At 32.8% G+C, this 24831-nt stretch overlaps 2 protein-coding genes across 5 annotated transcripts in view; one reads left to right on the top strand and one right to left on the bottom strand.

The window, feature by feature from the left end:
- Positions 1 to 5120, bottom strand: part of LOC107448709 (crooked neck-like protein 1) — a 64564-nt gene extending 59444 nt beyond the window's left edge. Inside the window, exons 1-2 of one of the 3 annotated variants that reach the window (XM_087150759.1) lie at positions 4778 to 5120; positions 718 to 807 (exon numbers count right to left, since the gene is read on the bottom strand). In XM_087150759.1, coding sequence (XP_087006885.1) covers positions 718 to 807; positions 4778 to 4828 — 141 coding nt within the window. In that variant the 5' untranslated portion in view covers positions 4829 to 5120. The remainder of the gene's footprint in view (positions 1 to 717; positions 808 to 4777) is intronic. The other 2 variants (XM_087150757.1, XM_087150758.1) reach the window with 2 other exon arrangements.
- On the top strand, positions 5105 to 15441 carry LOC107457124 (RNA-binding protein 12). Of its 2 annotated transcripts, none has more exons than XM_016075201.4 (2): positions 5105 to 5213; positions 11904 to 15441. In XM_016075201.4, the coding sequence occupies exon 2, from the start codon at positions 11926 to 11928 to the stop codon at positions 15091 to 15093; it is 3168 nt and encodes a 1055-aa protein (XP_015930687.3). In that variant the 5' UTR covers positions 5105 to 5213; positions 11904 to 11925; the 3' UTR covers positions 15094 to 15441. The 2 variants fall into 2 exon arrangements, with proteins under 2 accessions (XP_015930687.3, XP_087006882.1); XM_087150756.1 differs by lacking the exon at positions 5105 to 5213 and adding an exon at positions 8317 to 8447 and having other exon boundaries at positions 11904 to 15435.
- Positions 15442 to 24831: the final 9390 nt, after the last annotated feature.

Raw genomic sequence — 24831 nt, 5'->3', positions numbered from 1 at the left:
AGTACTTTTTAAGCACTCAAAAATATTTTTAAGCACTATATACATTAACAAATTGTTAATCAATTTTCAAAGACTGAAAGTAACTAATTTCTGACAAAGATCTCTTTTCCTGATTATATTAGCTGTTATAAAACGATCGAGAGATTTTTCGGTTCGATATCAGAGGGTGGAAAATGAAGTCTGAAATTGAGAATATCTTGCAAAATGCAGCAAAGTTGCACATGAGAAGGCAATAATCTTACCGAACCCAGCTCAGTATACGTATATACAAACTCGCAACTTTTTCTAAAATGATTGGCGCTTTCACTTTCATATGCTATGGATTCATGGTACGCCAAATCCATATTATCGTCGAAATGGATTGTGGTTAAATGAATTGTGAAAACGTTGAATAGAACAATGTAAAAAGCACGCTTTTGCATAATTAGCGGCGAAAATCTACAAAAATCAAGCACTTTTTAAAAACATCCAATGAAAAAAAGCACCTTTAAGGACTTTTAAATAATGAAAATGGAAAATAAGCACCTTTAAGCACTTTTCAAAAACGCTAAGCACCATGATCTAAAAAAGCTGCTAGAATTAGTTTTAAACAATTGAGACAATCAAAAAACACATTGCGTAAAAAAACCAGATGTTATAAAATATAATCATTTGTACGAAGAAAAAAAAAACTTAAAATATACACAATGCTAAATTATTTAGCAAAAATAAACGTACTGGTGGCAAAATTTCCAAGTCTCTCTCTTTTGCTTCCCTCAATAGTTGTTCGGCAGTTATTTGTATTTCTGCTGGTGTCTTGTTTTTAACCTATAACAAAACCAAAATAATTAATAAGAAAATCCTTCAAAGACCCTTATAAATACAATAAGTAATATGATTTACAACAACAGTAATTAAAATTACTATTCTTGTAAATCATATTAGATCAATCATGCTATCATGCTAGAGCAGGGGTCTGTCCAGGCCAAATTTAATACCATTTAGCAGTACTTTCATAAATTCAACTTTAGGAAAAATGGTAGTTTCACAAAATACCTTTTCCTTGAATTTTATTTTTGTATCCCATACGAAATGATAAATCCATATTTTCTTGATAATTTTTAATTTTCACAAATTATGTCTTAAAACCGAGACAGACCCCTGCAGAGTTTAAAATAATATATAAAAAAATATGTATTTTTATTATTTAATATCAATAAAAAACTGAAATAAAAAATAGTTGGTTTTATCAATTCTATTTTTAACTGCCTTAAACTAAATAAAAAGGAAAAATACACTTAGTTTTAGCTTCTTAAAATAAATGAAATTTAAATGCAAATTTTTTTTTTACAGAATAACTAAATACTAAGTAAACTAAATTCTTCTAAGTAATTGCAAAGAAATTAAAAAATGAAAACAAAACGAAGGGAATGGTTTGGTTTCTAAGATAAAAAACAAAAATTATATACAACATTGAGCAGCGTAGCTTTTTGTCGATCAATGATATCAAACGATTTTTTCAATGTTAAATATGTGTAAATCATCACCAGGGGTCTGTCCAGACATTTTGTGAAAGGTCCGGTCTTTGTAAAATTGTGAAAAAATTACTCGTAATTTCTGAATATAAAATAAGCGTTAAGTCAGATTCTTTCAACCAGGGTCCTGTTTTTGAGAATTTGTGCAAATAAGGTACGGTTATTGCAAAAATCCTTTACAAGAAGTTTTTAAATTGTAAATAGATATAAGATTATGCTCAATACTGTAAAATTATAATTTTAAAAAAATTAAATTTTAAAAAAATTAAATTTTGAAAAATAAACAGCAAATGCTGCAACTGAATTAGAGATGCAACAAACAAATATTTGGTATTTATCCTATACTGCTGAACGCAGAATACTCATTTCGGATGAATAATGGAAACACTCACATTTTTAATAATTTCAATTGATATATTTTAAATAACACAACCTAGTAATGTATCACTTTTAATGTGTAACGCATTAAGTACACTTAAACAATTCTTAAATATATAATATTTTTTTCAAAAAAATTGACAGAAGTTTTAACAAACCAATAATGAAGATAAACAAATTTGTGAAGGGTCCGATTAAAAGATAAATTATTTTGCGAAGGGTCAGTTTTTAAGTTAAAATATTTTGTGAAGGATCCGTTTCGATGAAAAGATATTTTACGAAGGGGGTCCATTAGTGGACCCAAATTTCTTCTAAACAGATCCCTGATCATCATATGCAACTGTGAAGCTCTAATTTAAATAAAGTTATCATCGGCCTTCACCAGATGGAACCTTGAATTCTTCTCGCGGTCAGTGTGTACCAGTCTCACGATATTTCCTATTTTAATATCAGGGGTCTGTCCGGGTATATTTACTACCGTTTAGCGGTATGTTCACAAATTCAACTTAGTAGAAAAATGGTAGTTTCACAAAATACTTTTAATAAAGCAAGTCCTCATACAATCTAGGGAAAAGAGGAGCTGTTTTGCCAGATGTCTTTTACGAAAAGGTAGCACATGTTTGGTCAGATACAGCAATATGGTGAACCTAACCGCTCACTAACGCCATATCAAAGTTGAGCTTTTTTTTAGCTGATTTTTTAAAATGAAACAGCAAGGGTCTCCCTTTGTAAACTTCATAGAAAATCAAAATTCAAACATTATTTTAAACTTTCAAACATTATCTTAAACACTATTGTAAATTTATTCTAACAGTGCTTTATTTTTTATGAAAAAATTTTTTTCTCTGTGAAACTTTTTTTCTGTTATGAGCTAGTCAAAAATGTTATCATAATGAAAATAGCTTTTAGTGCTAGTATTGCTAAATGAATGTTTTTATTAAATTCAAGTTGAAATTTAACTATGGACAATGATTTTTATGCAATTTTAAGCCCACAATTTTACAATAGCGAAATTATCTTTCTTTATATAGGGAAAAATTTACAGAAATTTACCTATCATAAATGATTTTAATTTGAAGTGCCAATTTTTAAAAATATTTTTTCTTTCTTAATCATATTTTTGTGATTTTTCAACAAAATTTTAAATTTTCACAAATTATGTCTAAATTTTCACAAAACATGTACCTCTAAAAAATACCTAGATAGACCCCTGGCAAATATTTGTGAACAATGCCCTTTTTTAGGAGGAAATAGTAACTTTTAAACTTCGTAATAATAGATTTTATTTGAAGTGCCAATTTTTTAAAATATTTTAGTACTTTACAATATTTTTATGATTTTTGAACTCTGTAACCTATTCATTCAAAATATTTCTGTATAAGTATCTATTCAAAAATATGTTGCAGTTTTGTCCAGGGGTGGGGGCAAGTTTTACCCTGATCTTCTGGGATGGTCCCACAGTGGACTGGTCCAGTAGAACACCAAAGTCAAGCATTACTGGCTACAATCAGTATGTGATCACCTAGCTTAGATCCACCAACCTAAGGAGCAGGGTATCAGTCCATGTAAAACTGTTCTACCGTAAAGTGCTCAACTTTGTGTAGATTGTCGGACTACCAAAACCAAGAATCAAAACTGTGATGATAAGTCTGCAGCTCATCCTCAGGAATGCTTCTCAAGCGTTGCCAATAGCTCGCTGTGCAGCTCCAGTACAAGGTAAATAATGTACCTATCTAAAGGCAGGGTACCTGCTATACTTTAGATATTCATGACTTTCCAGGATTAATTCCAACAACTTTTCATGACTTAACGAAGTTACTATTTTCTCTAACAAAAACAGAATAATAAATTAAAAAAAGCATTATAACATTAATTGAAGTGATAGGTATAACCAAAACTGTTACACTCTGCAATTTCATATTTATTGATTTTAAACTTAAAAAACGGAGTAAAATAGCTGAAAAAAATACAGCTGAGCAAATAATTTTTCTTCTTTTTTTTCTACAGAATAATATTCTAAAGATACTTTTCTTGTTCATCAGAAAGGAAAGAAATACTCCTGATTTTTCTGTTCTTATTTCGGAATTAAAAAAAATTTGCCAATTACTGGTTTGCTTCAGCTAGAATTTTAAATTGATAAAATAAAAATAAATAAATAATAATTCAGAAATCGCAGAAGTTTAAAAGACACTTTGCTCTAGAAATGATGGTAAAAACATTCCATATTTTAATAAATATGATTCTGAGTGGAGATATTGTTACAAATTCAGCTATTTGGAACACCACAAAATGGGGGAGGGGAGATTCCATTTTAAAAATAAAATTTTTCGGTGACCTAAATCCATGACATTTTTAAACAAAATAGTTAAAATCATGACAAATTTTGATCAATACAAATATTCATGACTTTCTAGGTGCGCGGTTACTCTGTAAAGATTATTTCCATATCGTGATCTGAGGCAGAATAATCGTCCCGTCTTGACAATGGCCAGTGAGAAACTGAATAAAACATCATAGAAAGGTACCAGCTTGAAGGGTATAACTCATAGCTACTCTACATGTTTTTCTTTAAAAAATTCTCCCGTTTGAAATCAATTTGGCACCTTGGCGAATGTAGTTAGAGTGGCAGATTACGATTCGGAAATATCCCCTCTATCTAACATTCTAAGATGGGGTTTTTTCTTTTATTTTGTTACTCGTTGGAGCTTAAAATATTTTCACATATATTTTCGACGCAGCTGAAGCAACATAAATGGCTATTGCATATAATTAGACGTAGACCCTGATACAAAAATATTCCCGATAAAATAATAAAACATTTTTCAAATAATGGACTTTATTTTCCATTATTTTTTAACACATGCATAATCAACTATCCATCTTACCTTTGCAACTTTAGGTATTTTCTGAGGCTTTGACGTTGATGTGCTTGCCATGTTTGCTCTTTAAAATTGATCAAAATTAATAAACAAAAACGAATTTGTATATAACTTTAACTTATATTGGCAGAACTAATAAAGTGAATTTAGACTAAAGACCATCTACGCTCATTTTCAAAATACTTTTGCTTGACTATTTCTACCCGTTTTGAAATTTAGACCTCACTTACTAACCCCTACCAAAGTAACTATCAGAATAAGCTTCTTGCTTTGTTGGCAATCAAATTGGATTGTTAGTGACGTACAATTGCTTGATCATGATCAAAGACAGGCAGCCAAAGACGTCCATGGTTTATCTATTATTCCGGATCAGTTAAGAAGACGTGAAAAGATTTTATTTTCGCTGATGATGTTATAAAAATAGTAAACTCCAACGATTCCTGTATGATTTTATTCAAAAGATTGTGGTTTTTATTATAATTCATATTCTAGTTAATATCTATTTCTCAAACATGCATATCCAGTGTTTATTTTTTTATCTGTTTTTTTCCTGTGCCTCAGATTAAAAAGATATTATCTTATTAATATTTCATACTCAGTTTTTTACTTAATCATTTTTAAATGTAATACTTATTGAAAATATTGTTTACTCGTGCTATTACTATTGCTTGTTGTAGTTTGATCATAGCTTGAATTTACAGTTTTATTCAATGTCCGAATTAAAATGATTGAACATAATTAATTCGTGTGTAGTTCATTTCCACCAAACTTCCAAATGTTATATATTCCAAAATCTTGTTCACCTTGATTTTTTTATAAAGTAAAATCTGGTCATCAAGTTAAAAGTGGAGAACATATTAATGGTATTTTTGCTTCTTAGGTAGAATTACTGTGACATTGTCGCAGAACGTTACAGAATTTTTGTAGAAAGATTTTTGTTTAGGAGGGAAAATTTTTGGTTTTCCTTTCTGCATAATTTTTCGAAAAATGTTTTTTTTTTCTGAAGAATTTTTTTTAGTAGGGTGATCTGGGGTAATTTCTGATCAAAAAATGCAAACATGTATTTTGTGAAAAAAATATTCTAGATAGAATTTTAATATTTACTGGAAGTTTGAGGGTTTATGAGATGAGTCCTATGCTACCTTCTTTTGTTTGAAAATCTATTTAGAATTTAAAGATTTTAAGTGATCAGGAATTACCCCTTCTCTTGATCATTTCTGAGGTAATTCCTGATCACTTCTGGGGTAATTACTGATCACCAGTTTTTATAGTAAAGGGGCTGTTTAAAAATAATTATACATTGATAATTTACAAATAAGACATCAAGATCAAACAAAGAAACCAAAAATACATGTTTAAGCAGCTAATGAAACGATTTATGTAAAAGCAAGAATAAAGATTAACGCTTTAAATTTTCAAAAAATCTTAGCATTGTGCCATGCATTTTAGGCAAGCAGCCAACTCATTCTCAAGTTCTGCTGGAATATAAGAGAGATTACTTTTGCTGGACTTTTTAACTTCATTAAGTGAGAGTGTAAAGTTAGGTAAGGTATGTCAACTCAACAGCTCTGGCAGCAGCTTTCGCACTGAAATTTTCATTTTCAATCATTAAAAGAAATTCACTGATTTTGCTTTCTAGAAACTTAGTATCCTTTTCAGGCTTATAATTTCTCACCATATTTATATTAGGTTAATTTATAAACTTAAAAATTATTCTAACAATGTACACACATAAAATTAAGAAAGAAGGAAGGTAAGACAAACCAGAAATGGTGCAAATCAGAACACATTTGTCTTGTATAGAGTTAAAAACAAATTTTGTGATTACAGTTAAAATATGTTTTATAGTTGTTCCACTTAATAAATATGAATTGTTACTTAAGAAAAGACAATTAGCTATTTTTTCATACTGTTTATAAGAAGAAATGACAATGATCAGGAATTACCCCAGTGATCAATAATTACCCCATCTGTAGGGGGCAACATTTGATATATTTTCCTACAATCAATAATAATGTTTACAGTAGATGTGAAACAATTAAACAAAAGCTTACACTATTTTTTTTATCAAAGAAAAATAAAGTAACTCAAAATATTTATTATTAAGAGAAGGAGAGGGATCTTTGCAGAAATGTGCATTATTTGAAACCCATCTTTGATATGGAAAATACAGAAAGCAGTTTAAAGGATACTTATTTTGTTAGATTAAACAAAAACTATTATTAAGTAAATGTAGTTATACTTTAGTAAAGGGTACAAGCATTCTTGTCCATGTCTCAAATTTAAAAAATAATAATTCTTTTAAAATAAAACTTAGGTGATCATTATTTACCCCAGAAACAGAGTGATCGTGAATTTCCCCGGGTCACCCTATATGTCTTCTTGAGTGTCAGAGAAGAAAGAAATAATAATCATTTTTTCTATTCTCATTTGAGATTTTTTTAAAAAATCGGCAATGACTGGCTTCAGCTAGAATTTCAAATTAATAATATAGAATAAAATAATTGCGAAAGTTTAAAAGATAGTTCACTCTAGAAATGATGCTCTTTCTTTCTTTAATGAACACCATATTTTATAAATACTTATTTGAGTATCTCTTTTTTTAAGGAGTCTTATTCGCGTGATTCGTGATATTAATTTTGGGAGTTAATGTACGAATTTGAATTTATTATCGTTTAATTTTTTTACGAATTTTAATTTTTTTAATAATTTGCAGAATTCAAAAAAGGAAATAATTAGTGCATTTTTCCACCTACAAAATGCGAGAATATCGCCTATAATATTAAAATTTTAAAAAAAATTTGTTTTCTCAATTACAATTTTTTATACATTTTTGTTCTATGCTTTCTTCTGTAAACACAATGTTTCTGTTACTTTAAATTAGTAATTATTATAATTGAAAGTATCTTAAACCAAAATATTAGTGCTTGGGAAGTTTCACAAAAAGCAGGAAAAAGTTCTGCTTCAGGACTTCTTAGATCAATTCAATTCAACTACATAATGATCATTGATTTCTTTACTGTAGTGTCTGTTCCAACTAACTTGTTACTAGAAATTATTAAAATACTTTAAAAGGATATTTCTCATGCCCAATTCTTAATTTAGATTCCTAAAATAATCTACTTAAAAATGAGATAACTTTAAAAACAATCAATGATTGATATCCATTTTAAAAAAAACTTGAGGTATTTTTTTTTCTATTTGAAGTAAGTGCCTGTGAACGGAACCAGCATGTGACAGACGTCTTCAGATTTTCGTCGTTGCCAAAACGCTCAGAGGAGGACAGGAATTTCTTTGAGGTGCAAGAAAACTGGAAAGTTGGCTAGGAGGGCTGTAGGGTGGATGATCAAACAACTCCAAGCCAAATTCCGTCAAAACAGCTGCTGGGCGTCATGTCGTATGTGGAGAAGTATTGTCATGGAGGAGCTCAACACTTGCAGTAAGCATTCCACGACTCTTGTTTTGAATGGCACGTCACAATTTCCACAGTGTTTTCACAGTAACGGTAGACGTCTGCCACATGTGCTGGTTCCGTTCACAGGCGGCAGAGTTCTACGACAGAGGGATACAAAAGTTGATCCCACGATGTAACAAGTGTCTCAATTCTGGTGTGGCTATGTTGAAAAATAGCTGAAACATTGCTGTACTAGTTGCCAATAAGTATTTTCCTGAAAGTGTGAGTTCTTTTTTTTAATAAATTAGGGAAACTTACTTTCTGGATGCACCTCAAATTTCTGAATAGTTAATTATTTTATTGTTGAACATTTAATGATTAACTCAAAAAATGATCAGTACTATTTTTTAGCAGTAAATATTAGTTTAAATTTAAATATATAAAATTTAATGTAGTACAAAAAAATTCCCTTTATATTTACTTTCCCTTTATATTTACTCTTTTAAAAAAATATTGCTTCCTGATTTTACTTTTATACGAAATATCGAAACCTATTGTAATGTTTTATTTTTAAATGGATTGTCCCTTGTTTTCATAAATATAAGTATGTACTTATTATTTTTAGTTTACATTAGGGGTACACAACCTGCGGCCCGCCAACCCTTAATGCTCGGCCCGCGGTAGAAAACTGTTTGCTACCATGTCACTTATTTTGCATGTTTAATGTAATACGTGGGAGTCCGCTTGTGCATATGCTGAGCTGGGTTTCGTGAGATTCTTGCACTCTCATGTGCAACTCTGTTGCATTTTGCAAGATATTCTCAATGTCAGGCTTCATTTTCCACTTTCTGATATTGAACCGAAAAATCTCTTGATCATTTTATAATGGCTAATATAATCAAGAAAGGAGTTCTTTGTCAGAAACTAGTTATTTTATCATGTAAAGTTTTTGAAAATTATTTTGCATTTTGTTAGTGTACATAGTGCTTAAAAATATTTTTTGAGTGCTTAAGAAGTACTTAAAAGGTGCTTATTTTGTTGAAACATTTAACTACGTACCCTACTTTGTCTCCGGAAAAATCTGTTTGGTATGGAGTGTAGCACTGCTATACAAGCCTCATACTGTTCATGGGGGTGTCCAGAAGTTCTTGTGGCAACAAAGTACGTTAACTCACATCATTAGCTTTTAACTCCTGAACTGCCTTAGGAGGGAGTTCCGTTGTTCAGCGGCTATTCCAGGACCATCCCAAACATGTTCAGTAGGATCGAGATCAGGAGACTTTTAAGAAGGGCTAACTCATACATCAAAAGTCCTCTTAAAGAAAATCATACACAATTTGAGTTCTATATGTCCGCTCATTTTCACCTTTGTAAAAGATGTCTGGGCCAGTAGTACCACCCCTGAACATAGGCTTCAAGGAACTCATCACTCTAGCGATGTGTGGTGGCACAAAAGCCCAACATTATGTTGACAAGGATTCCTTTACCATCAAATCTGTGAATTTATTTTATATTGTTGTTTCTAATACCACTTGCCACACGGCAAGCCTGTTTGGTGAAACCGAGCAAATTTAAGGCAGAGTGTGCGTTTCTTGTTTTTCAGTGGTGCCATCTATGGCCAAGTATTTGACTTCTGCCACACTCATATGTCACACCCATTTATACGGCGAACCCATTCAATCATCCACAGATCGTAATTCTGACCTGAATCAGAGAAAACCCGATCTCCAATCCAGTAGCCCTAGACGTTTTGATTTGTTATGGGAACATGAAGGACTTTTGCGAATTGGCAGATTTTGTCACTGAAAAGAACGCACCCGCATTCTTGTGTCTTGTTCTGATGCGTGTCAGCAACATCCAGGCTATCCTTAGATTCAGTCAAAAAGACGCGGCCGATGGCTGATCAAAAAAGCCCCCTTTTGCTAGAGGTCTATATCTGTTTGCCTACAAATTCTTATTTCAGACACAGAGGCAAGGCCACAAATAAGCTTAGAAGCCCTTTTAAGCTTATGTCAATGTGAGCTTAATTGCCTAGTAGTTTTTTTTTTAATATGAAATTACGACCACCATTGTCTTCTCAGATATAAGGCGTCAAGAAAGTGAGAGGGCACAAAAGTCGTCACAGGGACGAATGTCAAGAAGAGAGGGGCAATCAGATAGATGCTCCCCAGTCATAGACGAAGGCTGTAGCAGATTTAGTGTTACCCAGGGTGCACCACGAGGATGCCTGCCACACTACACCCAAATTGCCTAGTAGTGATGACAATACCATTTGTTTAAAATTGGTTCCACTACCTGGATACCACTTTCAGTGCCACTTGTAGCCATCAAACCAACTCCGCTTCAGTCTGATCAGGTTCAAATAGGTCAAGGAATCATCTTGCTGTTGTTGTAGTTTGACCTGAATCATGCCATCACTTTTATGTCGCACTAGAGCTGCACAATGGGCTATTGGTGTTGGTTTGGGAAAAATCCCTGAAGATGATCTGAAGACATGCCATTGCGATTTTGATCTTCTGAAGAGGATCTACCATTTGTTTGAAATTGGTTCCACTAGCTGGATACCAGTTTCAATGCCACTCGTAGCAATGAAACCAACTCCGCTTCAGGCTGATCAGGTTCAAATAGCTCTCCATCTCAAGGAATCATCTTGTTGTTGTTGTAGTTCATTTACGTCGCACTAAAGCTGCTCAATGGGCTATTGGTGTCACTCTGGGATACATCCCTGAGGATGATCTGAAGACATGCCATCATGATTTTGATCCTCTGCAGAGGGGTTTGGTAGCCCAATGACCTGCGTGTGAAGTCGAGCACTTTACGGTTGAACAGTTTAACAAGGGCCCATACCACACTGTCCCTACACAGACTGATCAAAGTGGTCACCCACCTGCGCACTGACCGCAGCCAGTTATGCTTGACTTCGGTGATCTACTGGGAACCGTATCTTAACATGTCTTATGCAATTATGGGACTCTTTCTTACTGCAAACAGGATAATCTGGTTTTATTATTTTTTTTAATACAATAATCACTAAACTGTAGGCAGAAATTCCAGATGCTATAACTTACTTTATTACAGTTGTGCAGCAAAAACTACCAATAAACAACTACTTTTTCACTGTTGTTGTTGCTGTACCCATTCTACAAAATATATAATAAGCAAATTCTTTCAATTTTATTGGTAGCAATTTAGAATTATTTTGAAAAAAAAATTTTGCCACCTTAATTTTGAACATCAGGTTACAATCCTGAGAAAACTTGGGGTGTAGCAGAAAGATTTTGTGTGATTTGTTTTAACTTGATAAATGAAAATATTCTGTTTTGATTGACAGTTTTCAATATTTTATTTGAAAGTTTTCATTGTGAATTGCAAAAACTGGGCGTGTTTTGTTCAATTGTATGTACTGTGACGTAGCTGGGTAAATAAGAATAAGTTACCTTGAAAAAGAGTTTCAAGAAATAAGTTACCTTGAAAAAGAGTGAAATTCTGTAAGTAGCTTTATAAAAGATGAATGTTTCGGATGACAAATAAACAGACCCTGCCGAAACCTAAAACTTGAATATTATGTTTTGTATCAATGCCTTATATTTAACAAAAATAATAAGAAAATATAATGATTTTTGTTTTCAATAACAATACTTTTCTATGTTTTTGTATATAAAAGGACTTGATATTCAAATGTGTTTTCATAAATTTATTGGCATTTAATGTATTATTTTCCTTTTTATTTTCCATTAGGTTGTTATTTTCTTTGAAGGCTATGTCTGTAATAATCCGACTTCAAAATCTGCCTCTTTCGGCTAAATCGTCTGATATACGTCACTTCTTTCGGGGTTTGCATATTCCAGATGGCGGTGTGCACATTGTCGGTGGTGACAAGGGGGATGCTTTCATTGCTTTCAATTCGGATGAGGATGCTCGCATTGCTATGAGGAAAGATCGTGGTAAAATTAAAGACTCCAAAATCAAACTCTTATTAAGCAGCTACATGGAAATGCAGCATGCCATTGAACGAATCACGAAGTACGAGTCTTTGATTCCTTCTAGTAAGTATAAAAGCTATGGACACTCCAGGCAAAGTCCTCTTCGTGGTCGTGATCGAAGCTCGCAAAGAAATCACCGTGAAAATTACGGATCTCACTCACCTCGTGAAGATCGCTACAGTAGAAGAAGCCATTCACCTAGGAGGTCGAGATCCCCTTACGAACGATCACGTTCTTCCAATTATCGAAGATCTTCGCCGCCTCGTCAAAGTAGTCCTAACTCGAGAGGCATTTCACCTTTCGGCAGCACTTGTGACAGTTATGCAGATTCCTTTAGATCTGATAATAAAAGAAGTTACCATGATTCCAAATACGACGAACGTACTCGAAATATCAAAACTGGTCCTGATTCACCGAACAGTCTGGCAACCAGCGAGGAACAGCGTCAGTTAGAAGAAAGGATTGCAAAAGCATTGAACACCGGATTCGTCGAAAGCGCCTTCGGCATGAGCTCGTGTGGAGACGATAAATCCGGGATGAGCAAACAAATTCCTCCCCTCACTGTGGAACCATACCCTAAACCCGTGCAGACTTTTGGAGAAGGGTTTTTCGGCGCCATCCCAGACTTGATGGGAAATCAGCCGTCAGTTGCGGCTATGTCTAACTTTATTCCTGGTGTGAATCCTTTGGCTGGTGTTCCAGAATTTCAAGCTTTTCCTCCCCCTCCTTTCGTTGCTGTTTCCTCCGTGCAGCAATCTTTCATCCCCTTCACTGGATATTATATTACGATCTCGGGTTTAGATCCCCTCTGGACAAACAGTGATTTGCAAGCCATGCTGAAAGGAATATTTGCCCCGCAGGATAACATCAGGTGGGAGGTGGACGATTCCGGCTTCAAGACTGGGACAGCGTTCCTGAAGTTGATGAATAAAGAAGATTTCAATCAGATCTTAGCTCAAGCAACATATATTTTCAATAACAAAATCATCACAGTGAGCGAGTGTCCGAACAGTGTCTATGAGAAATATTTCCCGCCTCCTTCCGTTCCACCCCTTCCTGGACAAGCCATCATTCAAGACGCTGAGCTCTACTACAAAATTAAAGGCTTGCCCTTCACCATCACTCACGAGGAGATAATGCATTTCTTTTACGGATTTCAAATCGCGGATGTCTATTTGGAGTGTTTGCCGTCCGGAAAAATGACAGGCGAGGGTTACATATGTTTCACCAACATGGCCGACTACGAGAGGGCTCGTTTGATGCACGGAAAGAAACTCGGCCTCGCATTCATCGAAATGATACCTTGCACCAGACAGGAAATGATGGACACCAAGGGAAGAAATAATGGATTTTTTAATCCTAGTTTATATCTCCCCCTGCACACTCCCGCGGCGTTCGAGAAGCCGCCTGGACCGAAGCGGCCTCTGTGCGCTCTGCTCACTGGATTGCCGTTTTTCATAAAAATCTCCTTGATGTCTGCATTCTTCGAAGAACACGGAGGGGTGAAACCCGATGCCTTACACCTTTTGGTCAGTTACAAGCGAAAACCCACCGGCAGGGGGTTTGCGGAATTTACGAATATCAGAGACTTTGATGCCGCCCTTAAATGCCATGGTCAGAAAATTGGCCAGAACATGATTTGCGTGAAGCAGGTTTTGTACGATGAAATGACCAAAATACTGAGCACTCACAAAGCCAAGCATGATTATGCAGATAAATCATCCTCTAATTTAGTCCCGGTGGGAAATTTACCGGCAAAATCTCCTCATGTATGGGACCCTCCCAATCGATCTTTTCGTGATAATTCGAATTTGATCTCCGTACAGAACAATTCCTTTCATAAAGGTGCAGGAAGTCCCACTGGTTTTCAACATTCATTTAAAAAAAATGATCGTAACATGGATTATTCTGCAAATAGAGACCACGGTGAAGAGGTGAGATCTTCGTCAAATAGAGAACACAGTGAAGAGAGGAGATTTCAGAATTCTTCTTCAAATAGAGGTCGCAATGAAGAGGAGAGATTTCAGCCTCCTTCAAATAGAGGCTATGGTGAAGAGGAGAGATTTCAGTCTCCTTCAAATAGAGGCCACAATGAAGAGAAGAGATTTCAGTCTCCTTTAAATAGAGGCCACAATGAAGAGGAGAGATTTCAGAGTTCTCCTTCAAATAGAGGCCACAACGAAGAGAAGAGATTTCAATCTGACATCGATGAAGATTACCTCAGAGGTAAAGCAAACGAGGAATATTTCGATTCAAGATCCAAGGAGGATCTGAGGATGCCAGTAAAGTTTGAAGTAAAAATCAAGCAATCTGTAGCAAAAAACACAAAGGCGGATGAAGCTTTTGATAGATCTGTCAAAAACAATCCCACCCTTAAACTCTCCAAGTTGACTCCAGAAAAAGAAATTGAAATTGTGAAAGTAATTTCCCACAAAACCGTCAAAGAAGCTCGGAGGAAAGATTCAGAGGAAAGGTGCGAGTCCCCTGCTGCATATGAAAAAATGGGGGATTTCGGTAAGAAGAACAGTTTTAAAAGAGGTGAAGAACGAAAAAGGCTAGAAAAATATTCTTCGGATGAGGTAGATGTGGATTACTCTGATCCACCTGAAAGGTATCGTCATCAATCTCGTTCGCCTTCTCGAAAGCACAGGAAAAGCTACAAAGACAAGTACATCAATGATGACATATTTGGTGAAGTGATTGTGGAAATGAGTAACGTTCATCCTCTCGTTCGAAGTCCGGATCTTTTAGATTTTTTTCACAGCTTTGATGTGACAGAAGACAGGATGATTCGCAGGTACAGTGACATGGGAGAGCCCCTCGGTGACATTCGAGTGACGTTTTTAAGTTTGCGGGAAGCTGAGAAAGCGGTCAAGTATCTCAGTGGTCAGTATTTGAACGGGATTCCCGTGAGCTTGTTTATAGTTAAACAGAAGTATTGTTGAACAATTCAGAAACTTGAAAGATATTTTGGATAAGTAGTTACAGTGTACATTTTAGTGTGTGTATTTTATTCTGTATGAAACATGATAATCTATTTTTCAAAGTACAAAGATCAACTTTTTTGTAAAAAAAAAAAATGTGGGCTTATAAGTAGTAGTTTTCAGAACCACACGCAAGTGTTAGAATTTGATTTAAAAAAATTTTAACAATGCCTTGTATCGTCCACCTGATATAAAAATGAAAGGAACAAGTTAAAATCCTTTTAAAATTCTCAGAATCAGTCTGAAAAACTCTTCTTAGAAATTTGAAATGGATGCAAGATGTTCAATTGATTTGACAAGAAAAAAAAACCTCAAGAAGAACAAAACCAGCAATGGAACTTAGGATTTCACTTTCCTATTCCACACAAAACTGTACTTTGCTACTTAGGATTAATAATAGTTTAATAGTTTTCTATAGACATCAGAGTAAATTTTTACAGCTGTTAATTTAATTTACAGTGTCAGACATCATCATTGCACCATCTATAATGACGTAAAAAATAGATTTTTTTAAAGATTGTTGATGTCCATTCTGTTAGACCACACAAGTATTAGAATTTCATTAAAAAAAAATTTAACAATGCCTTGTTATCATCCACCTGATATAAAAATAGAAGGAACAAGTTAAGATCCCTTTAAAATTCTCAGAATCAGTCAGAAAAACTCTTCTTAGAAATTTGAAAAGGAAGCAAGGTGTTCAATTGATTTGACAAAAGACCTCAAGGAGAACAAAACCAGCAATGGAACTTAGGATTTCACTTTCCTGTTCCACACAAAACTGTACTTGCTACTTAGGATTAATAATAGCTTCAAGACATTTTTCAGTGATATGTTCTGAGTATAGTGCTATAGACATCAGAATAAATTTTTGCAGCTGTTAATTTAATTAACAGTGTCAGGCATCATCATTGCACCATCTACAATGTCATAAAAAATAGATTTTTTTAAGATAGTTGATGTTCATTGCGTTAAAATGAAGATGCTCTGTGAAATTTTCTTGTGCCTTTAGTATGACAATGAATTTGATATTATTAAGTGGGGGATACTATGATATTTTTTTAACAACCAGTAGAAAAGAAATATAAATTGTTATAGGTTCTGTTTTGATTTTAAATATTTATGGATTTCTTTTTGATTTTGAGTATCCTTTGTACATTACCATGTTACATCTATTGGAACAGCATCTCTTTTAGAATGTTTAGTCCTGAAAATTAAAACCAGATGAAAACAACACTCATGCTAAAAATTCTCTGATCATAATATCCCCCCCCCCCGAGCACAGTTTTTTAAGTTTGAAATTTTGCCAAAAATGTTAGTGTTTTTCTCTCTCTCTCTTTTTTTTTTTTTTTTTTTTTTTTTTTTTTTTTTTTTTAGTGATTTGTTGATTATTTGATTTTAGACAATTCTTAAATAAACTATCGCTGGTAGTTTATCAGGTTTGCCACTCCACAGTGAGAACAGGGAAAACCTGAAAAATCCGGGAAATTTAAAAATCACCTAAAATAACAAGGAAAAGCGTGGAAAAATTATAAAAAGTATAGATATTTATATATACACTTTTTTTTAAATTTAAACTTTACTCGTAATAAAAAAAGGATTACAAACTTAATGTATCATTTCCAATATTTGGCAGCACAGTGGTTGAGAATCACTGTTGTAGGCGGTTGTGTTGCTTATTATCAAATTGTTTAAACAAAAATAATTGACAGCACAAACTTGTTATCCAAAAATGGACTGTAACCTTGTTTTCAATTAAATATTTTATCTATTCTATTGCTAAAATGTAAATACAGTCAAACCCCGATATAGTGAACGAAATGTTCGGTCCCGTGCCTTGCTATACATGTGTAATGTTATTTTTTGTTTATATAGTGAACCAAAAAAGTGAGGAAGTTGGATATAATGAACTTTTTTCTGTTTTCAACTGATTTTTTTAAAAAATTTGTTGTAATAATTTTATAATTTCTACTTCAAATTAAATGCATATACCGATTTTCAAAACCATCTGTAGAGGGGAATGTAGCGATATGCATTTTTTCTTGTTTGCTTCTTTTATCTCACTTTCCCATCCTTAAACAAACCAAGCAGATGTTTCCAACCCAGGCAGACGATGCACCTGTAAGGTGTCAGTCGGATCAATATGCATTTTCTGTCAAAGGGAATGAGAAATTATTCATTATTGGTCAAAGGGTTGGACACTAATATGTGTTGATAAGGCTCTCATTTCAACTCCTTTTTGTTCTCAGTAGAAGAGTAATGAAAAATAACACATTTTTTGCTGCTACATAATATTTTTCAGTCATTTATATGAATAATGCGTAATAAAAGGGAGGAGTTTGGAAACCACTAGTTAAATTTTTTGAGAAACGGATATAGTGAACTCCCGGTTATAGTGAACCAAAATTTCGGTCCCTTGAAGGTTCACTATAGCGGGGTTTGACTGTATAAACTTCCTTCAGTTCTTATAATATATGCAGTTTACTTCATTTTTCTGTACCTATAAATTTCTTTGCACCTTTTATATCCCATAATCCTTCAATTTTGCCCAAGACTTTTACAGTAAGTGTCCTGCTTATTATTAGATTTTGGAATGAATACTTGGGACAAATAAAGAAAATTTTAATGGATTATTATCAGTTCAAACTTGGCAAAGTAAAGAAATAATAAAATCATTTAGATAATATGTAGAGACAAATTTGCCCTTTTTTTTTATTTATGAAATTAAGAGTTGTATTTTAACTATGTGCATAGCTGCCAACATACATAGGCAAAAATCAAGTAGATTTTACAAAATAATATAAATTTCATGATAACTGTAGCAAAATGTGCTAAATATTTTAGACACGGCGAATTTTAGGGATTTTTATCGACATCAAAATAGAAAAAGTGCACTATTTCCCAGTCATAATTGGCACTAAATATGCTTGAAATGTTGTGAATTATGTTTGCTCGTAATTTTGAATAGGCATATAATTCATATGAAATAATTAAGATTTTTTAATATGTGTAAAAAGGGAGTTCTGAATAAAAATAAACCGAACATTTTAGAACAAAAAACGTTTCGAACTGATTTTTATAAATGAGGATTGCTTCATTATATATTAGCAATACTTATTTAAATATTCAAGCAATAATCTGTATAAAAATTATATTTCAATAGCAATTTTTATAAAACGTACTCAATTTTAGGGAATTTTCTAAAATGTACAAAAACCAGGCAAATTTTTATTAAACCAGGAGAAACTGGAAAAATCCAGTAGAGTTGGCAGCTATGTATGTGCTATTTTGAATTTGCCAGAGATGATCATGCTCAGAAAAAATCCGGATTTCCAGACATTTAGCTAATTGCTATTCAGAAAATCTAGGTCCTGAAGTTCCTAGAAATCATCGTTCACATTTATGTATTAAAATTCTCGCATATTTTATTTAAAAACATTGGAAATAGAATTTATACTTGGCATTTCTTTCATTTGTAAACATTTTTTTCTGGTAGAATAATAAATGTGATTAGAGGTAAAAGTAAACTTATAAATAATTATTCATTTAAATTATACTGCATATAATTTATTTAGAATTTCATGTTTTGAAAATATAAATGATTTAAAATTATAAATACTGAAAGAAAACACAAATAATTAAGATCAAAAGGAAAAAACTTCTTTGAAAAAACTTCTTTGAAAAAAACGCGCTAAAAAGCAGCAGAAATTTCAGAAAAAAGTATCAATACAAAATAAATGAAATAAATACCCCCTGAAGACGTCGGCTTCGGTGGTCGTATTTTTGTTTTATTTCATTTGTTTTGTATTAAAATTATAAAGACATTATTTTTTTGAAATGCAACATTAATGATTTTACTCAAGAAATTTCCAGGTTTTTTAAGCTGGGCTCACAATCACCCTTGACTTGCCGAAAATTAAGCATTTACCATACCTATGCACTTTTAATTTTAAGGTAGCTTGAATTTCTGTTTATTCTTGTTCTAAATATTCAAATTAGTATATCTGGATCAAGAAAGATGTGTATTAAAAAAAGATTATAGATTGTTTTAATATTGTATTGAACTAAATTTTGAGATTTTATTTTTTAAAAATAAAAGCTAATTTTATAATTTAGGAGGTTAAAAATTTTGATACAAAAAATTTCCTTGTGCCAACAAGATATGCTGTTCTTACAGAGTGAGTAACATGATGGTGTATTTTAATTTTTGAAGTGTTGCATTTTTTTTTTTTTTTTTTTGTATATGGATGTTTAAAATAAGGGTTATGATATTATTATTTTTTTTTTTAGTGTCCATTAGTAATAGCTAAAACATTTTTTTTTTTTTAAATAAATAAATTTAGTTTCCTCAAAGATATTTTGAATATTCAGAATAATGCACATTACAAGTGATCAAACTAGTCATTAAAGGAGAGATAAAAATCATCCTTTCAGAAGATGTCAACCACTTCTCTCTTTTATACTCATCTCACACATATAGTATGGAACAATGCCCGAAGAAAGAGATTAAAAAAATAGTAATTCTTATCTGGCAAATGTGGAATCCAAAATGCTGGTATCTTAATTCAGTTTCATCTCATGTTGCTGTTAATGCTTGTGTGCTTTAAAGAAAAATTTTATATTGCAATTTAACTTCATGATGCGCTTTCCAGAGAGCAGTTACAGAGGAATTTCATTATTTTGTTGTTTCACGTAGAAGGTCCTATCACACACTTTCAAGACAAAATCTTCATTTATGAATGATACTTTTGTAAAAGTTTGCTCAGAACTCTGATAAGGAAAGCTTTGGTTTGACCACTATGCATCTGTAAAGTTGACTTCATTTTTCATGCGCGAAAAGGTTCCAGACATCTGTTCCACTTCATTTTAATCTCATGGAAAGCTTTGTTTTGACCATTATACGCATCTTAACATGTGCTATTAAATTGACCTCATCAGAAAATGAAAGCCACTTTTAAGGACTGTCCATGCATTGAAGGGTTGCAGAAATCTGTTCCACTTCATTTTAATCTCATGGAAACAAGCTTTATTCCTTAATATAGTTGCCACGTTATGGAAAGCTTTGATTTGACCATTATAGGCATCTTAACATGTGCTATTAAATTGAGCTCATCAGAAAATGAAAGCCACTTTTAAGGACTGTCCATGCATTGAAGGGTTGCAGACATCTGTTCCACTTCATTTTATTCTCATGGAAACAAGCTTTATTCCTTAATATAGTTGCCACGTTGTGGAAAGCTTTGTTTTGACCCTTATACGCATCTTAACATGTGCTATTAAATTGAGCTCATCAGAAAATGAAAGCCACTTTTAAGGACTGTCCATGCATTGAAGGGTTGCAGACATCTGTTTCACTTCATTTTAATCTCGTGGAAACAAGCTTTATTCCTTAATATAGTTGCCACGTGATGGAAAGCTTTGTTTTGACCATTATACGCATCTTAACATGTGCTATTAAATTGACCTCATCAGAAAATGAAAGCCACTTTTAAGGACTGTCCATGCATTGAAGGGTTGCAGACATCTGTTCCACTTCATTTTAATCTCATGGAAACAAGCTTTATTCCTTAATATAGTTGCCACGTTATGGAAAGCTTTGATTTGACCATTATAGGCATCTTAACATGTGCTATTAAATTGAGCTCATCAGAAAATGAAAGCCACTTTTAAGGACTGTCCATGCATTGAAGGGTTGCAGACATCTGTTCCACTTCATTTTATTCTCATGGAAACAAGCTTTATTCCTTAATATAGTTGCCACGTTGTGGAAAGCTTTGTTTTGACCCTTATACGCATCTTAACATGTGCTATTAAATTGAGCTCATCAGAAAATGAAAGCCACTTTTAAGGACTGTCCATGCATTGAAGGGTTGCAGACATCTGTTCCACTTCATTTTAATCTCGTGGAAACAAGCTTTATTCCTTAATATAGTTGCCACGTGATGGAAAGCTTTGTTTTGACCATTATACGCATCTTAATATGTGCTATTAAATTGACCTCATCAGAAAATGAAAGCCACTTTTAAGGACTGTCCATGCATTGAAGGGTTGCAGACATCTGTTCCACTTCATTTTAATCTCATGGAAACAAGCTTTATTCCTTAATATAGTTGCCACGTTATGGAAAGCTTTGATTTGACCATTATAGGCATCTTAACATGTGCTATTAAATTGAGCTCATCAGAAAATGAAAGCCACTTTTAAGGACTGTCCATGCATTGAAGGGTTGCAGACATCTGTTCCACTTCATTTTAATCTCATGGAAACAAGCTTTATTCCTTAATATAGTTGCCACGTTATGGAAAGCTTTGATTTGACCATTATAGGCATCTTAACATGTGCTATTAAATTGACCTCATCAGAAAATGAAAGCCACTTTTAAGGACTGTCCATACATTGAAGGGTTGCAGACATCTGTTCCACTTCATTTTAATTCCAGGATGCTCTATTATTCAGTTGTTCATGATAGAAGGTTGTACTACTTACTTTCTTCCCACGTATTATCTAAAGCTATTCCTGTTCGAAATATTGCTATAGAGTTGGGAGTGCAGCATTGTCCAGAATGTCCACATACATCTCCGAGTTCATATTTTCAACCACAGGAACTAACGGACACGGGCTAAACCACGAGAAGCACCCCCACACCATTATGCTTCTTCCACCCTAACAACTGTATCTCAGGATACTTTTGGCCGGATAGTGTATACTTGCCATAAACTTTGCATTGACAGAAAGTAAAGTTTTACCATAACAACCGGGTGCCCGGATACTTATGGCCGGATAGTGTATACTTGCCATAAACTTTGCATTGACAGAAAGTAAAATTTTAGCATAACAACCGGGTGTCCGGATACATTTGGCCAGATAATGTATACTTGCCATAAACTTTGCATTGACAGAAAGTAAAATTTTAGCATAACAACCGGGTGTCCGGATACATTTGGCCAGATTGTGTATACTTGCCGTAAACTTTACATTGACAGAAAGTAAAGTTTTACCATTACAACCGAGTGTCCGGATAGTGTATACTAACTATAAACTTTGCATTGACAGAAAGTGAAGTTTTACCCTGAAATTAAAGATTGGTATGAATATACACATTCGTTGCGTTTATTAAGCTGTAAATGACTGATATAGCTGTCTTTACTTAGACGTTCTGCTTTAGACAATTCTCTAGATGAGTAAGTATGATTTTGTGACTGCACAAAATTGTTCACTCTGTGCAACCTACACTGAATTCATCTGTAAGGTGTTTTAGAATTTATTTGCTGTATTGTTTTACAGATTTCTGTTGTAACTCTTGACCTCTTTATTTGATCTTTCTTATACTGACTGAATATATACTTGTATATGCCCAAAATCTGGCAAATCCTAAGATTCACCAAAGTGACTCAGCAATTCCAGATCTGTTGTAACTCTTGACCTCTTTATTTGATCTTACAGTATACTGACTGAATATATACTTGTAAATGCCCAAAATCTGGCAAATCCTAGGATTCACCAAAGAGTTTCGGCAATTCCCAGATTTTACCTCAAAGACTCGGTAAAAAATCGAAATGGGATCTTAAAATTAGGATTTACTAGACTTTGGGTTTTTACCTTAACAAATAAACCTATTGTTGTAATGCATTATTTATCTTTTTTAAATCTCTCAGGGCCATTAACAAAATTATGAATTATATTTATAAAATGTGTGTACAGGGTGCATAGCATTTTTGAAAAGTGCTTAAAGGTGCTTACTTTTGATTAATGTTTTTTAAAAGCCCTTAAAGGTGTTTTTTTATTTGGTTTTTGTAAAAAGTGCTTAATTTTTTATCTTTTAAGAAGAGATTTTTTTCTTTGTCGTATCGATTGTCATTCTAAATTACAAAAAAATGCATGATTTTTATCATTTTCTCTGCAATATATATCAGAAACTAGTTATTTTATCATGATTATCTAAAATGTTTTTGAATTTTATCGATTTTATGTTTATAAATTAAGAATTTTAATAGGATAGAAAAAATAATTTTTGTTACTTCACATGTCCTAGTTATGAATTTTTTTTTTATTGGAAAGTGATTAAAAATATTTTTTGAGTGCTTAAAAAGTACTTAAAATGTACTTATTTTTTGATAAAAAAAATCTGGCTATGCACCCTGGTTTAACATTTATAGAGAAAATAAGGAATGTTATTCTTGTGTGTTATGAAACATAGCATAACATCCTTATTAGAATTTTCTGATAACAAATTACTTTAATTTAAAATTATTTAATAATGACGTGTGCTTGCTTCTTCACATGATTTTTATTGAATATCGGAAATATACATTTTTGCCATGGTGATAATTTATATTCCTGATATTCTGCTTGCTCGATAGGGGTGCTCATTTGTCATTGTAGGCTGCATGTTCTCTGCACCCATAATTAAAATAAAGAATTCAGTTTTAATTGTAACCTCTCTAAATATCTTATTCTGAAATTAAATTGCTTGAAGTAGTAATTGTCCCCATGGCAGAATCACGGCGACATTGTCGCAGAACGTTACATAGCATTCTTTTGAAAAGCAAAAAACTCTTCATTTCTTGTAGAAACAGTACTTTTCTTTTCTTAGGGCTGATAGTGCTCCGAAAAAAAATCCAGATTTTTTGCTAACAGTAATCTGGAAGTTTCCAGAGATCAAAGGTCCAGGCGTTTAAAAAAAATCATTGATCACAGAAGTTTCCGGAAATCAAATTTTCAAAGGTAGAACTTAAAAACACAGTTTATTTTATTTGTTTGTAAGGAAGAGCCAGAGAGATACTTTATAAGCATATATTCATGATTAATATTCATTTTTTATCAGTAAATAGCTGTTATAAACATAAACTCAAGACAGAAAGACATATTTGTAAATTTTAATTACTTCTCTAGGTCATCATAAGTATGTGTAAAATTTTAAATATATTTTAAGTAAACTAAGAAATATTGAGAAAAAAGAAAAAAAACCTTGTTTAAATTTTCTTCAATTTAAACTTTTTTTCCTGGAAATTTTCCTGGAATTTCGACGTGAGATCACCCCTGTTTTCTATAGAAATTTACACATAATATTTGAATGATGCATTTAGAAAATCACTTTTTGACCGACTAGATTTACGCCGATAGTGTCGTCTTTCGATTCTATTTTCGGCAGTTATTGATATTGATTTTCAAGTGGATTTTAAATATCCCAATATATTTCATACAATATGGGGAATTTGAATATTTACTTTTTAAGGCAATAATTCTATCAAATTTTTGGCAGTTATTGTTATTGATTTCTCTATAGTTTTTAAATCCGACATTATTTATCACAACAACCTAATCTCGAAACTAAACATGCATTTGAGGAGCCCAATTCGCGTGAGTTCGTAGTCGATCTTTTTTCCGGCAATTATTTCTACGTATTTCATGTTTTGTTTTTTTCATTGCAATGATTATTTATAAAATGCGAAGAAGGAAGTGATTTGTGCGTTCCCCCCAACAAAATGCAAAATTATTACCATGTTCAATTAAAAAAAATTTATAAAGTTTTTTTTCTCTGTAATCTCAGCGCTTTTTTTTTAAATTGATAACATATATGTTTGTTATTATTAAAAATATCTTGCAGAAAGATATTGTTGCTAGAGGGTTTGTTGCAGACAGCTCGAAAAAATTCTGCCACAGGGGTAATTGTGTGAAATTGGAATAATTTGATTTGGGGAA

The sequence above is a fragment of the Parasteatoda tepidariorum genome, chromosome 9 (genome assembly GCF_982258835.1).
Source record: "Parasteatoda tepidariorum strain Cologne lab strain chromosome 9, Ptep-v5.0, whole genome shotgun sequence".
Classification (NCBI taxonomy): Eukaryota; Metazoa; Arthropoda; class Arachnida; order Araneae; family Theridiidae; genus Parasteatoda; species Parasteatoda tepidariorum.
The sequence above is the reverse complement of the archived record's forward strand: the minus strand, read 5'-3'. Positions and strand labels throughout refer to the sequence as shown.